The sequence below is a fragment of the Rhynchophorus ferrugineus genome, unplaced genomic scaffold (assembly GCF_030347505.1).
Source record: "Rhynchophorus ferrugineus isolate W39M unplaced genomic scaffold, kcgeb_rfMv2 rfM12, whole genome shotgun sequence".
NCBI lineage: Eukaryota > Metazoa > Arthropoda > Insecta > Coleoptera > Curculionidae > Rhynchophorus > Rhynchophorus ferrugineus.
Window position 1 is genome coordinate 3,792,953 of NW_027472591.1, and position 16,088 is coordinate 3,809,040.

Below are 16,088 nucleotides of genomic sequence, written 5' to 3' on the forward strand. Positions count from 1 at the left end.
TATTACTTTTCGTGGATCATATAATATCGTAATATTTATTTCCAAATGCCTCCGAAAACAAGAGGTAAAGCGGCCAAAAAGGCCGGTAAGGCTCAGAAAAATATCTCCAAAAGTGATAAGAAAAAGAAACGCAAGAGGAAGGAAAGCTACGCGTTCTACATTTACAAAATTTTAAAGCAAGTTCATCCCGATACGGGTATCTCCAACAAGGCCATGTCGATCATGAATTATTTCGATTATTATGAACGATATATTCGAAAGGATAGCCGCCGAAGCGTCCTGTCTCGCTCCTTACAATAAAAGATCTACAATCACAAGCAGAGAAATCCAAACTGCCGTCCGATTATTGCTGCCCGGTGAATTGGCTAAGCACGCCGTTAGTGAAGGTACCAAAGCCGTCACCAAATATACCAGTTCTAAGTAAACCATAAGCCTTGATTATCATAAAGGAGAAAACGTTTCTTTTCAGAGCCACAATTTAGATAAATAAAAAAAAAATCTTTAAAAAATTCCAGTATATTGTAGTATCCAATATTGAAATACAAATTTTGTTATCAGCAGTATATTGTTATTCTTTGGTTATTAGTCACTACATTATTTCTTCTTTAGTTTTTAAAAACAATGCGTATAACGACACCGACTGTTATTAATTACTAACATGTAGTTGAATATAATTCTGAGATAAAAATCTGTAACACTTTTAGTGAAGTGTTTATTTAAATATGGATAAAAGAATATTAATTGAAATATCTTCTTTTTCTTTAATTAAATTTAGGTGGTCTGAAAAGAACCTTTTTTTTTCTGTTGCAAAATACGAATATAATTAGTGTATTATAAATGATAGAAAATAAAGTTTAGGCACGTTCGCCTCTATACGTCTCGCTAGCTGAATATCCTTGGACATGATGGTTACTCGCTTTGCATGTATCGCAGATTAATTAGTACCCTCAAAAAGACTGACTAAATAAGCTTCGCTGGCCTCTTGTAAAGCTATCACCGCCGAATTTTGAAAACGTAAATCGGTCTTGAAGTCTTGAGCGATTTCGGGAACCAATCGTTGGAAAGGTAATTTCCTAATCAATAATTCGGTGCTCTTTTAATAACGACTAATCTCCCGCAAAGCGACCGTCACGGGTCGGTAGCGATGTGGTTTTTTAACGCCACCGATAGCTGGAGCGCTTTTCCTGGCCGCTTGTTTCCTAGGAGCTTTACCTCCTGTTGATATTCGCGCAGTTTGCTTGGTACGAGCCATATTTTTAAATTAGAGATAATGAGAATAAGTATCAAACGCAAACGACGGCGACCTCTTTCGAACTGATTTGGTCATAAAATCAGAGTCCTTTTTATAACGTGTTATCTAATCTGATTGGTCCGTTTTGTGCTAGTGGGCGGAACTCAATCCCAAGTCTACAAAACCGGGCTGATTGAAAGAAATCGACAACAGTTGTCCGTAGCACTCGTGTTGTGGGCGCGCTACTTATTCGAGATCATTTAATTTTTTTTTGTGTTAGGTTCGATAAAATATGACCGGCGGAGGTAAAGGTGGTAAAAATTTGGGAAAAGGAGGAGCCAAGCGGCATCGTAAAGTGCTTCGTTATAATATCCAAGGTATTACGAAGCCCGCCATCAGAAGATTGGCTAGACGAGGCGGCGTAAAACGTATATCTGGTCTGATTTACGAAGAGACCAGGGGTGTTATAAAAGTGTCTTTGGAAGACGTCATCAGAGATACCGAACACGCCAAAAGGAAAACCGTTACCGCAATGGTTGTAGTATACACCTTGAAACGCCAAGGACGTACATTATACGGGTTTGGAGGTTAAGCCGCATAGTTTATTCGCGAACTAACGTGAAACGTGACACTCAAAATTAATTTTACAAAAATTAAACAACGGTTCTTTTCAGAACCTCAAATTTGTCAATATTTAAAAAATTGAAGCTCTATTAGGATTTAAGTATAACCTTATAATCTTTACAATCATCATAGTTTTATCTATAATAATAATTTAAGTACAATTCACAGCATTAATGCTGTAATTCCGTATCGTAAACGTGGCCAATATAAAACGGGTAATATCGAGAGATTAACAGAAGATATATCGATGATGGCCGTTTGGTCCTAATTATTTGAGGGTTTGGATTCCAAAACTCTATACTTACTTAATCGACCGACCCACTAATTCATCTTTAATTACATATATTATATACAAGGCGCGATGTCATAATACGGTTGATTTTACTAAAGGAGAACCGCTAGAAAAATCTTTCACACCCATAAAACAATCTTTAAAATACTTAAACTGTTTATTAGGGTATTTTAAATAATTAGTAAAAGCAAGTTATAATATGAGTTTTAATATTAAATTTCTTTTTTTGTTTTATTATCTTGGTGGTCCTGAAAATGACCGATAGTTAAAAGGATTTTGTACGACACAAAAGCCCTAAGGCTCATGTAACTTATTTGGTTTTACTATCTGCTTTTTTCGGTAACAATACGGCCTGGATGTTTGGTAGAACGCCGCCCTGGGCTATGGTAACACCGGAGAGGAGTTTGTTCAGTTCTTCGTCATTTCTGATGGCCAATTGTAAATGCCTAGGGATAATCCTTGTTTTCTTGTTGTCTCTAGCGGCGTTTCCTGCCAACTCGAGAACTTCGGCCGCCAAATATTCCATTACGGGAGCACCAGCCCCTTCGCGTTCGGGGTAATTTCCTTTCCTTAGAAGTCGGTGAATACGACCGACAGAAAATTGTAATCCTGCGCGATTGGAACGATTCCATGGCCCTTCCCTTCACTTTTCCACCTTTACCACGTCCGGATATGTTAATCTCGATCGTTGTTAGGTACCGCTCACCTTTAAATCAAAATCGATACTGGAAATTTTTTACAGATCAGCCTCGAATTTTGTTCGCCAGCGAAACTCGATATATTATACGCGACCAACCAGACTCTAACTCGGGATGTGGGCGGGGCTTAGAAGTGTTCCTTGAAATGTTATAATTTCTAGAATAAAAGGCATTTTTTTAGTTAAGTATTCTTTGAGGTACGTGGGACGTCCTGATTTTTATTTCGAAATGCCACCAAAGACAAGCGGTAAGGCGGCCAAGAAAGCCGGAAAAGTCCAGAAAAATATCTCTAAGACCGACAAGAAAAAGAAGCGCATAAGGAAGGAAAGCTATGCGATTTACATATACAAAGTTTTAAAGCAGGTTCTTCCCGATATGGGTATCTCCACCAAGGCCATGTCGATCATAAATTCTTTCGTAGACTATATATTCGAAAGGATAGCCGCCGAAGTGTCGCGCCTCGCCATTACAATAAAAGATCGACCAGGTCACGAGCAGAGAATTCCAAACCGCCGTTAGGTTATTGTTACCCGATGAATTTTCTAAGCATGCCGTTAGCGAAGGTACCAAAGCAGTCACCAAATATACCAGTTCTAAGTAAATTAATTCACATACCTATGTGTATTTCAATATACTAATAGAGATGGATTGGAGGTAGTACTAATCCAGGAACCAACGCCGAGGACACAGGCATGGGAAACTCATGAGAAAGATGACGGGAAGCAAAACCCAAATCTGGACCAGAGAAGAAATCCAGTCCCTACTGATAGAGGAGTTGTCAACAAAAAAGGTGACAACAATCGCAATAGAGGACGTCTTGATCACAAACGTCTACGAGGAACCAGGCGAGAGGGCACTGAAAAGTTAAGACGAACTCACCGTCGGAATAAACAGATACCGAGGCAAATGGATAGTCGCCGGGGACTTCAACGCAAAACACACGTTGTGGGGAAGCTCTAGAAGCTCTCCAAGAGGTGAAGAACTTCTAGACTGGGCAATCAGCCACGGCCTAGAGCTCGCAGAAGGAGACTACGCGGTGCCCAGCTTCGATTGTAATAGGGGCACAGGGCACATGGACCTCACGTGGAGTAGGAGAATACACGTGGAAGAATGGAAAATCAAAGGTGACGAGGAAACACTAAGCGAACACAGATATATCGAATATCGAGTGGCGAGCGGAAATGGGAACACCAACCCAAGAAAAAGGGCAAGATGGGATTTCGCCAGCACCGATTGGGATCTGGTCAGGGTGAAACTGGAAGAAATAGAGACCAATATCGGCAAAGCAGTAACACACGAAGTGATTGAGGAGCAGGCGGCCAGTCTTCAAAAAGCCATATAGGCAGCAGGAAGACTGGTAAAATGAAAAACCATCATGGTAAAAATTGGCAATGCAATGGTGGGACGGGCAGTGTGCGGAACATAAACGAGCAGTAACTGCACTGAAGAGGAGAATAAGAAGAAGCACGGACAATCAACAAATAGTGAATGAGTACAACGAACGGAAGAGAGAGTTTCGGAAAATAATACGAGAAAAGAAAACCGAGCACGACAGTCAGGCGATTAACAACCTGATAGAAACAAACTCGTGGGACGGTATTTGGGAAGCCATCAGAAGAATGGGCATAAGAAGAGGCGAAGTGGTAGCAACGCCTAAAGACGCAACATTGTAGGCAAGAGAAGCAGCCGAAAAACAAAGAGTGGAGAAATACCACCCAGCAATGGACCTGGAGGAAACAGAGCGAACTCGCGAAGTCATGAGCGAGGAATGGCCGGGTACGGAGACTGGCGAGGAAGAAATAACCGAAGGAGAAATCGAATCGGTCATAGAGAACATGAGAATACGAAAGGCAGAAGGGGAAAACCGCATACCAAACGAGCTCCTGAAGAATGTCTGGATCTCGAGAAAACACGAGTTCCTGACGCTATACAGGAACTGTTACAACGCGGGATACTTTCCTAAGATATGGAAAACGGCCAAACTGTGCTGGTTAAAGAAAAGCGACGGAGGCGAACGACCCATCAGCTTTCTACCAACGCTAGGAAAAGTACTAGACAAAGTACTTAATCAGAGACTACAGGCAATGGCGGAGAAAATGGAGCTACACGACTCAAGGCAGTACGGCTTCAGAAAAAACAGGTCAACCGTACAAGCCGTGAGTGATCTACTGAAATGGATCAACACCCGAAAAAGAACAAGGGAAACACGTTCTAATTGTGACGCTGGACCTCCGAAGCGCTTTCCACAGAGCAACCCAGGTAGAAATATTGGAAGAACTGCGAAGAAGCAGAATAAATAAGAAAATGGCAAGATCAATAGCCTTCTTGACGGGAAACAATATCATCACCAACCAGGTGGCAATGGAAATTGACAAGGGATGTCCGCAAGTGTCGAGCTTAGGACCAACGCTATGGCTGCTGGGCATGAACAGCTGGTTCCGCAAAGTCTCTGAATCGGAAATAGGGGACTGCGGAATGAGAATTCAGGCATTCGCGGACGACCAGGTGATTGCTCTCAGCAATAAATACATCAGAAACAGGCTGGACCTTGCCTGGAACAACTGTTGGTAGAATTGCCAAGAAATGCACCTACGGAGCAGGAGCAGAATAGAACAAGGAAAAAACTGAGGCTTGCTGTTTCTGGAGCAAGAAAAACAGCAGACCACCGACGGTCAAACTTGGCGAAGACATCATCCATGTCAAAGATACAGTAAAGTATCTGGGTGTGACAACTGACAGGAAACAGCAGTATATACAACACATACAGCTGTTGAGGAAAAAAACAGAAAACAGTGATGTGCCGACTCTGGGGAACACTGCGCAGAAGAAGCAACCCTAGGGCACCAGAGGTCATGCGTCAAATATACGACAGGGTTATAAATCCCGCAGTATTATACGGCGCAGAAATATGGGGATACAGGGCCTCGGTGGGAAGGGCTAGGACAGCGCTAGCAGCAGCACAAAGAACGGCACTGTAAGCAATCACAGGCGCATATCGAACCACATAGGATGATGCTCTGCAGGTAATAGCTGGAACACCAACCCTATACCTGGAAGCCGAGATCCAGGGGTGAGCTGCTGAAAAATACGGATACCCCAATGGGCCAAAAGGATTAGAACCAAAGAAATTGCCATGGCCATGGGAGGAACCGTGGGAAAATCGGACAAATAGTGTCGGAAACACCAAGATATGAACAGACGCTAGTGCCAAGGAAGGAAAAGCAGGCATAGGAATAGTGATTCGGACAGGAACAAACGCCCAAGAGGAGATAAGTCGAAGGATAAAAGACGAATCGAGCTCCAGAGCGGCAGAATTCGTGGCAGTACAGAAAGCCATAGAACTGGTACGGGACAGAAGTCTACCGGGACCAATCACCATTCGAACGGACAGTAGAATGTCCATATGGTGGGCTGAGCACGCAAACACACGAAATAAGGACATAATTCAAATCAAAGCAACCTTGCTAGATTTGCAGAAAAGCGGTAGTGAAATATCGCTAAAATGGTGCCGGAGAATGACAACGGAGGAAATGATAACCGCAGACAGACTCGCGAGAGAAGCCACTGCAAACGAAGAAATAGGACTGAAAAACCACGGATGGATCAGCACCAGAACCAGAACAGAAAGACCAGCTCAGAGCTTTAACAAGCACCAGAGCCATAGACAAATGGTCTACATTTCAAAATATACTACTTACCTGCAAAATCGGTTCTTTTCAGAACCACAATTTAATATAAATTTAAAAAAATTAAATGTTAAACAGTAGCTGACATTTTATAACAACAGAATTTTGAGAAATATATATTGTAGTTATTAATTGTATTGAATTATATTATGTCATTATAATCTGTTATATCGTAACTATATCTGTAAGTATCGTTAAAATAATCATTTTACTAATAATATGGAATAAGTTTTGTAAAATATGGTACAGCCCGAGATTGTTATTTAAAAATAAGGTAAAGTATTCCAAGAGTGACTTCGAAAATATGTGTATTAATTTTTATTACGTTTATGGCTATATGCTAATTAATTTATTTTTCCTAAGGGCAATAGCAGCCTCTTGTCGAAGTTAAATATGGTCATCGCGTTTAGGATTATAGGAAATATAATTAATAACGTTAAACCTGGGGCGTATTTGGGGCAAGCCCTCTATCCCTCTATATACAAACGTGGGGCGTATTTGCGTCACGTCTTCGATCCCCGAAGTGTCGTCATCCCTTATACAATAAGCCGCACTGTTAAACGTGCGGCGTATTTGCGGCACCTCCTCTATCGCCGATGTGTCGTCATCCCGTAGACAATAGGTAAAATAGTTAAACGTGGGGCATATTTGCGTCACGTACTCGATTTTCGAAGTTTCGTCATCCGTTATACAATAGGCAGAACATTTAAACGTGGGGCGTTATTGCGGCACGTCCTCTATCACCGATGGGTCGTCATCCCTTATACAATAGGCCGCACCGTTAAACGTGCGGCTTATTTGCGACAGGCGCTCTATCCCCGGAGGGTCGTCTTCCGGTTTACAATAGGCTGGACCGTTATATGTGGGGTGTATTTGCGGCACACCCTCTATTCCGGAAATGTCGCCGTCCGGTATACAATAGGCCGAATCGTTAAACGTGGGGTGTATTTATTACCCATTGTAGTGTCAATAGTATAAGTCGTTAATGAAGTTTACCAAAATGACTGAGACGGATTTCGATATTAGGGAATTTCACGTCTTCCATTGTAAAGTGGAAGACGTTACCGTTCCAAGCTCATCTGCTTCTGTAGACTCTAATGACTAGGACAAACGAAACAGCAACGTTATATTTTTCGAAGCACCAGCTACAATTATTATTTTGGTCGAATATATTCCTACACAGTAGAATAAAACATAATTAACACAAGTTGTTACTAAAGCAAATTTAATTAATACATTAAAATCAAATCAAATTAAAACATTATTATTGATATAAAGAGGCGGAGCTAAAGTGCGGTACGAATACACCTGCTTTGTAGCCCTTATAACATATATAGACCTGTATTCTAAAGGTTTACATTTAGTACCCATTGTAGTGTCGATAGTAGAAGTCGTTAGTGAAGTTTGCCGTTCTAAGCTCATCTGATTCTGTCGATTCTCATGGCCAGGACAAACGAAAGAGAGGGATACATTTTACCAAGCACCAACTACAATATTTAGAAGAGTTCAAAATGATCTCTAAATAGGGAATACTAAAAAGGCAAATTTAGGACGACGTTTAAATGTGTCTGTACTGCGTATCAAGGTCTTGTTTCCGAACAGGCGCAGGAAGCGGAAGAAGCTTCAAATCGCCAATATCAGCATTTTGGCGACCCCACCAATTCAGCATCAATATACATATCAGCACTCATTTGTGCCTTTCACCAACAGACTCCAGACAGAACTGCTGAGCGATCAACAAAATTCAAGTGTACCTGTGTCTAACGGTCTTGTGTGCAATCCTGACAATTTGTCACCAAATGATGAGTTGGCGCAATAGCACAGTAATATGTAAGCAGGGGAGGCACGACATATTACATCATGGTTTTAGCATTAGTGACACTAGTCACTAATTTAGTCTAGAGGAAATACAAATATGTCGTGCATGCTAAATTCCTGCGGTAGTGTTATCGCAAGGATATTACGCAGGTTTATCCTTAAATTGTCACTAGGCCGCCTGAAAACGAAAGGTAAAAGGGCACATTTATAGGCCACCTTCATCTCTGTCCCTATTTAAATTGGTATGCAAGTGCCCTTGCCTTCTAACTAAGTTAGCCGCGGGTCTAAGTACGACTGCCTTAATAACCGCAGCGTATGCCCGAACGAGATTCCCACTGTCCCTACTTAAATTGCTGTGCAACGGCTCTTCCTACTTTTTTACGATTTATGTTATGCACTGACTCTGTCGGCGAAGAGCGGAATAACGAGATAGAACGGGTATCAGGCCTAAACACCTCGTACCCAGGAAGGGGATCAGAACCGAAATCTCGACATACATTAAAGGGAACAGTTATTTAGGAAAGCGTTTCTTCCTGCTAATTACTCCCATATATTTTATATATATTTTGCTCCGATCCTGTGATTTCGAAGAACAAGACCTTTTACCAAAGGGCCGATATTTTCACATGGATCCCTGCCAAACCCTAAAACGAAAAATAAAAGTGTAACATTCCTTCTCTCCTGATTCCGACAGAAGTGTTCGATTAAGTGTAGCCTCTATTTTAAATAAAAGGTAAATAAGAATATTATTCTCTTTTTCAACTCTTTTGATGGTCTTGAAAAGGACCGATATTTGATGATGAAATAGGTTACATTCGTTTTAGTTAGTTTTGCTATCTGTCTTTTTAGGTAACAATACAGATATTTGGCAGAACACCGCCCAGGGCTATACTAACACCGGATAGGAGTTTGTTCAGTTCTTCGTCGTTTCTGATGGCCATTTGCAAATGCCTAGGGATAATCCTGGTTTTCTTGTTATCTGTAGCGGGGTTACCTGCTAATTCGAGAACCTCGGCTGCCAGATATTCCATTACGGCAGCTAAGTAGACGAGAGCACCGGCCGCTGCGCGTTCGGCATAATTTCCTTTCCTTAAAAGTCTGTGAATACGATCGACAGGGAATATTAATCCCGCTCGGTTAGAACGAGGCTTCGCCTTTCCCTTCACTTTTCCGCCTTTACCACGTCAGGACATTTCACTATCGATTGCTTCTAGAACTCGCTCCCCTTAGAATTAAAATGGGTATTAAAACCGCCAACATACTAGCAACGAATTTTATTCGTAAGCCGAACGTATGATCTCGTACGCGACCAATGAGAGGCTAACTCAGATAATAGGCGGGGCTTAGGAGTGTATTTAAGGAGATTATAAATTCTAGGGTTTCCTGAAATTTATTTTAGTCTATTACTTTTCGTGGATCATTTAATATCGTAATATTTATTTCCAAATGCCTCCGAAAACAAGAGGTAAAGCGGCCAAAAAGGCCGGTAAGGCTCAGAAAAATATCTCCAAAAGTGATAAGAAAAAGAAACGCAAGAGGAAGGAAAGCTACGCGATCTACATTTACAAAATTTTAAAGCAAGTTCATCCCGATACGGGTATCTCCAACAAGGCCATGTCGATCATGAATTATTTCGATTATTATGAACGATATATTCGAAAGTATAGCCGCCGAAGCGTCCCGTCGCGCTCCTTACAATAAAAGATCTAAAATCACAAGCAGAGAGATCCAAACTGCCGTCCGATTATTGCTGCCCGGTGAATTGGCTAAGCACGCCGTTAGTGAAGGTACCAAAGCCGTCACTAAATATACCAGTTCTAAGTAAACCATAAGCCTTGAAAATCATAAAGGAGAAAACGGTTCTTTTCAGAGCCCCAATTTAGATAAATAAAAAAAGAAATAATCTTTAAAAAATTCCAGTATATTGTAGTATCCAATATTGAAATACAAATTTTGTTATCAGCAGTATATTGTTATTCTTTGGTTATTAGTCATTACATTATTTTTTCTTTAGTTTTTAAAAACAATGCGTATAACCACACCGACTGTTATTAATTACTAACATGTAGTCGAATATAATTCTGAGATAAAAATCTGTAACACTTCTAGTGAAGTGTTTATTTAAATATGGATAAAAGAATATTAATTGAAATATCTTCTTTTTCTTTAATTAAATTTAGGTGGTCTGAAAAGAACAGTTTTTTTTCTGTTTCAAAATACGAATATATTTAGTGTATTATAAATGATACAAAATAAAGTTTAGGCACGTTCGCCTCTATACGTCTGGCTAGCTGAATATCCTTGGACATGATGGTTACTCGCTTTGCATGTATCGCAGATTAATTAGTACCCTCAAAAAGACTGACTAAATAAGCTTCGCTGGCCTCTTGTAAAGCTATCACCGCCGAATTTTGAAAACGTAAATCGGTCTTGAAGTCTTGAGCGATTTCGGGAACCAATCGTTGGAAAGGTAATTTCCTAATCAATAATTCGGTGCTCTTTTAATAACGACGAATCTCCCGCAAAGCGACCGTCACGGGTCGGTAGCGATGTGGTTTTTTAACGCCACCGATAGCTGGAGCGCTTTTCCTGGCCGCTTGTTTCCTAGGAGCTTTACCTCCTGTTGATATTCGCGCAGTTTGCTTGGTACGAGCCATATTTTTAAATTAGAGATAATGAGAATAAGTATCAAACGCAAACGACGGCGACCTCTTTCGAACTGATTTGGTCATAAAATCAGAGTCCTTTTTATAACGTGTTATCTAATCTGATTGGTCCGTTTTGTGCTAGTGGGCGGAACTCAATCCCAAGTCTACAAAACCGGGCTGATTGAAAGAAATCGACAACAGTTGTCCGTAGCACTCGTGTTGTGGGCGCGCTACTTATTCGAGATCATTTAATTTTTTTTTGTGTTAGGTTCGATAAAATATGACCGGCGGAGGTAAAGGTGGTAAAAATTTGGGAAAAGGAGGAGCCAAGCGGCATCGTAAAGTGCTTCGTTATAATATCCAAGGTATTACGAAGCCCGCCATCAGAAGATTGGCTAGACGAGGCGGCGTAAAACGTATATCTGGTCTGATTTACGAAGAGACCAGGGGTGTTATAAAAGTGTCTTTGGAAGACGTCATCAGAGATACCGAACACGCCAAAAGGAAAACCGTTACCGCAATGGTTGTAGTATACACCTTGAAACGCCAAGGACGTACATTATACGGGTTTGGAGGTTAAGCCGCATAGTTTATTCGCGAACTAACGTGAAACGTGACACTCAAAATTAATTTTACAAAAATTAAACAACGGTTCTTTTCAGAACCTCAAATTTGTCAATATTTAAAAAATTGAAGCTCTATTAGGATTTAAGTATAACCTTATAATCTTTACAATCATCATAGTTTTATCTATAATAATAATTTAAGTACAATTCACAGCATTAATGCTGTAATTCCGTATCGTAAACGTGGCCAATATAAAACGGGTAATATCGAGAGATTAACAGAAGATATATCGATGATGGCCGTTTGGTCCTAATTATTTGAGGGTTTGGATTCCAAAACTCTATACTTACTTAATCGACCGACCCACTAATTCATCTTTAATTACATATATTATATACAAGGCGCGATGTCATAATACGGTTGATTTTACTAAAGGAGAACCGCTAGAAAAATCTTTCACACCCATAAAACAATCTTTAAAATACTTAAACTGTTTATTAGGGTATTTTAAATAATTAGTAAAAGCAAGTTATAATATGAGTTTTAATATTAAATTTCTTTTTTTGTTTTATTATCTTGGTGGTCCTGAAAATGACCGATAGTTAAAAGGATTTTGTACGACACAAAAGCCCTAAGGCTCATGTAACTTATTTGGTTTTACTATCTGCTTTTTTCGGTAACAATACGGCCTGGATGTTTGGTAGAACGCCGCCCTGGGCTATAGTAACACCGGAGAGGAGTTTGTTCAGTTCTTCGTCATTTCTGATGGCCAATTGTAAATGCCTAGGGATAATCCTTGTTTTCTTGTTGTCTCTAGCGGCGTTTCCTGCCAACTCGAGAACTTCGGCCGCCAAATATTCCATTACGGGAGCACCAGCCCCTTCGCGTTCGGGGTAATTTCCTTTCCTTAGAAGTCGGTGAATACGACCGACAGAAAATTGTAATCCTGCGCGATTGGAACGATTCCATGGCCCTTCCCTTCACTTTTCCACCTTTACCACGTCCGGATATGTTAATCTCGATCGTTGTTAGGTACCGCTCACCTTTAAATCAAAATCGATACTGGAAATTTTTTACAGATCAGCCTCGAATTTTGTTCGCCAGCGAAACTCGATATATTATACGCGACCAACCAGACTCTAACTCGGGATGTGGGCGGGGCTTAGAAGTGTTCCTTGAAATGTTATAATTTCTAGAATAAAAGGCATTTTTTTAGTTAAGTATTCTTTGAGGTACGTGGGACGTCCTGATTTTTATTTCGAAATGCCACCAAAGACAAGCGGTAAGGCGGCCAAGAAAGCCGGAAAAGTCCAGAAAAATATCTCTAAGACCGACAAGAAAAAGAAGCGCATAAGGAAGGAAAGCTATGCGATTTACATATACAAAGTTTTAAAGCAGGTTCATCCCGATACGGCTATTTCCAGCAAGGCCATGTCGATTATGAATTCTTTCGTGCACGATATATTCAAAAGGATAGCCGTCGAAACGTCGCGCCTCGCCCATTACAATAAAAAATCGACCATCACGAGCAGAGAAATCCAAACCGCCGTTAGTGAAGGTACCAAAGCTATCACTAAATATACCAGTTCTGATGATCATAATAATATGAAGGGGGGAAAACGGCTCTTTTCAGAGCCCCAAAATGTTTAAAGAAGAAAAAAAATAAACTACTGTTAAGAAGAAAGGATACATACGATGTCAAGTAAATTAAAATATAGTAATCGTTCATAAAAATGTTAAAATACCCAGAAAAAATAATTTATTTTATATATTCGTTCCTTTACGGTAGCATAATAACAGTATATGTGATACTACTTTCTTATCGTGATATAAACTTCAAGTCAATCCAGCAGGTGTTCACACCTTATTTACTAAGGATTTCTCAATATTCACAATATATTTGTGAGAATAATGTACTAAATTCAATTCACAAATATCATAACTAAAGCGTTATATATACAGAAAAAATATTAATCTCCTTTTTCTAACAGAAGTTGGTGGTTCTTAAAAGAACCGTTTTTTATATAAATACAGAAAACGACTTTAATATATGACAGCCATAGCATTTAGGCACGTTCGCCTCTAATACGTCTGGCTAATTGAATGTCCTTAGGCATGATACAGGTTACTCGTTTAGCATGGATCGCACACAAATTGGTGTCTTCAAAGAGACCCACCAAATAGGCCTCGCTAGCTTCTTGCAAAGCCATCACTGCCGAACTTTGGAACCGCAAATCGGTCTTGAAATCCTGAGCGATTTCGCGAACCAATCGTTGGAAAGGCAATTTCCTAATCGATAATTCGGTACTCTTCTGATAGCGTCGGATTTCTCTTAGAGCGACCGTACCGGGTCTGTAACGATGCGATTTTTTAACATCACCGGTACCGGGAGCGCTATTCCTGGCTGGTTTAGTAGCCAATTGTTTTCCGGGAGCCTTACCTCCGGTTGATTTTCGAGCAGTTTGCTTGGTACGAGCCATCGTCTAAACGGGTCTGACTTCAAACGTGTAGGAAGAATTATAACAGCAACCGCCAACAGACTTTATGAAACTGATCGAAGGTGTCAAAGAAATCTCCCTTTTTATAATGTCTGAAGATATTCTGATTGGTCCGGCTACCATCTGTGGGCGGGACCCGATTCGAACTCAACAAAACCCACGGTAAGGTTTGAAAATTAAATAGTTATCTGTAGTATTCCAGGTGTACGCCGTAAAATTCGATTATAAATTTGATTTTTTTTAATACTAAATTGAATAAATCATGACGGGCAGAGGTAAAGGTTTGGGAAAAGGAGGCGCTAGGCGGCATCGTAAAGTGCTTCCTGATAATAACCAAGGTATTACGAAACCCGCCATCAGAAGATTGGCTAGACGAGGCGGCGTAAAACGTATATCTGGTCTGATTTACGAAGAGACCAGAGGTGTTTTAAAAGTGTTTTTGGAAAACGTCATCAGAGATGCCGTTACATATACCGAACACGCCAGAAGGAAAACCGTTATCGCAATGGATGTAGTATACGCCCTCAAACGCCAAGGACGAACTCTATATGGATTTTGCGGTTAAATAAAGTATTATATATACTGACCAATTAAAACAGAACAACGTATCTATTCAACTAAAGAAAACAACGGTCCTTTTCAGAGCCACAATTTTACTACAATTAAAAAAAGAAATTTATTATTCGAATATGGACTAAGATGATGTTAAATTTTATAAAATATTTGCTCCATTATTCCAAGATTTACTTGCAAAGTAACAAATATACTGCATTATAATAGACGATAAGATTTCATATTAAATGTAAATGATAGTGAACAATCGAATACCGAATCTTCGTTGAAGCTTTAATATAGTTTTCCTTTAGAGAGGAAATACTCCGAGATAAACTTCGCGTCGAAGAGCTTGGAGAATCTTTAAGATTTCAAAGAGGGGACGGTAGTTTTATGCACGTATGTACGGAGATAAACGCTCTGCCTACGTATTACCTACGCGTTCTATGTATTTATTGATGTAATAAAAATTGATAGTTTTAAAGAGATAACTATTTATGAAAACAGATTTCAACTAAAGAAGCAGAGTATACTATAATATATATGAGCATTGTACCGATAGAGAAGGGTTGGACACGATATTTTCATAGAAGTCTCTATATCGTTGCTCACTCGATACGTTGGATTGTAACCCAAAGTTCGGATGGTATTAAGAAACCGTTAAAAAGAAGTATATTAGTATAGGATCGGTTAATTTTCATGTTATTGTTTCCTTCGAGTTAATTCGCCAACGGTACGTTTCGATATAGATTCGTTTTGGACAACGAACAATCTGTACCGCATCAATTAGAAATAATATGTCACGTTTCTCCAATAATAGCATTAAATCTGTACGGAATTGCATTTATATCAAAAGACGATATATCGGGAGACTTAGATTTGAAAAGACATATTTTCATAGTTATAACCGAAAGTCTATAACTCGAATGAAAATTGGTAGTTTCGACGGAATCGGGAGCAACGCTTGATTTTGTGCTTGCTTTTAAGACGATAGTCAACGTAGAATTTATTGGCAAAGGTTGCTACTTCTACTACGTTTTATCTTTTAACGCCTCGAATATAAATCGTATGACATTCTAAAGGATTTATGTATATAATATGAGAAATAAGTAAACGGTTCCAAGCTCGATGAACGTTTCGACGAAGCCGGAATATGGAATGTCGTTCGCGCTCGACCGTTCAGTCCTGCGATCGGCTCATATCATATAGGGTACGCATTAAATGAGAGCGGCCGTCAGACAGTTAAAATACGCGAAAGTGAAACATACGCACGTACGTAACTTTGTCAAACGAATCGTGATTAGAACGTTTTTATAAGAAAATTAAGAAATCATATCAGAATGTTGGACGTCGATAAATACGACGGACAGGAAATTGTAATCCCGCACGATTGAAACGAGACTTCGCCTTTCCCTTCACTTTTCCGCGTTTACCACGTCCGGACATGTTAATCTCGATCGTTGTTAGATACTGC

General features: G+C 39.9%; 3 protein-coding genes and 6 pseudogenes across 3 annotated transcripts; 5 read left to right on the forward strand and 4 right to left on the reverse strand.

Moving 5' to 3' along the window:
* Positions 1 to 45: 45 nt before the first annotated feature.
* LOC143205498 (histone H2B-like) lies at positions 46 to 432 on the forward strand (annotated as a pseudogene).
* Positions 433 to 823: 391 nt separating this feature from the next.
* On the reverse strand, positions 824 to 1,252 carry LOC143205449 (histone H3-like; annotated as a pseudogene).
* Positions 1,253 to 2,457: 1,205 nt separating this feature from the next.
* On the reverse strand, positions 2,458 to 9,542 carry LOC143205450 (histone H2A-like; annotated as a pseudogene).
* On the forward strand, positions 3,069 to 3,446 carry LOC143205566 (histone H2B-like; annotated as a pseudogene).
* A 235-nt stretch (positions 9,543 to 9,777) lies between the features above and the next one.
* LOC143205519 (histone H2B-like) lies at positions 9,778 to 10,195 on the forward strand (annotated as a pseudogene).
* A 382-nt stretch (positions 10,196 to 10,577) lies between these two features.
* On the reverse strand, positions 10,578 to 11,006 carry LOC143205451 (histone H3-like; annotated as a pseudogene).
* Positions 11,007 to 11,210: 204 nt separating this feature from the next.
* On the forward strand, positions 11,211 to 14,627 carry LOC143205465 (histone H4-like). Its single transcript, XM_076418646.1, has 2 exons — positions 11,211 to 11,299; positions 14,338 to 14,627. Exons 1-2 carry the CDS (start codon positions 11,278 to 11,280, stop codon positions 14,625 to 14,627), a joined length of 312 nt encoding a protein of 103 aa, XP_076274761.1. The 5' UTR covers positions 11,211 to 11,277.
* Positions 12,819 to 13,572, forward strand: LOC143205553 (histone H2B-like). The gene is made up of 2 exons (XM_076418708.1): positions 12,819 to 13,122; positions 13,556 to 13,572. The coding sequence occupies exons 1-2, from the start codon at positions 12,828 to 12,830 to the stop codon at positions 13,570 to 13,572; spliced, it is 312 nt and encodes a 103-aa protein (XP_076274823.1). The 5' UTR covers positions 12,819 to 12,827.
* On the reverse strand, positions 13,631 to 14,138 carry LOC143205618 (histone H3-like). The gene has a single exon (XM_076418743.1). It carries the CDS (start codon positions 14,042 to 14,044, stop codon positions 13,631 to 13,633), a length of 414 nt encoding a protein of 137 aa, XP_076274858.1. The 5' UTR covers positions 14,045 to 14,138.
* Positions 14,628 to 16,088: the final 1,461 nt, after the last annotated feature.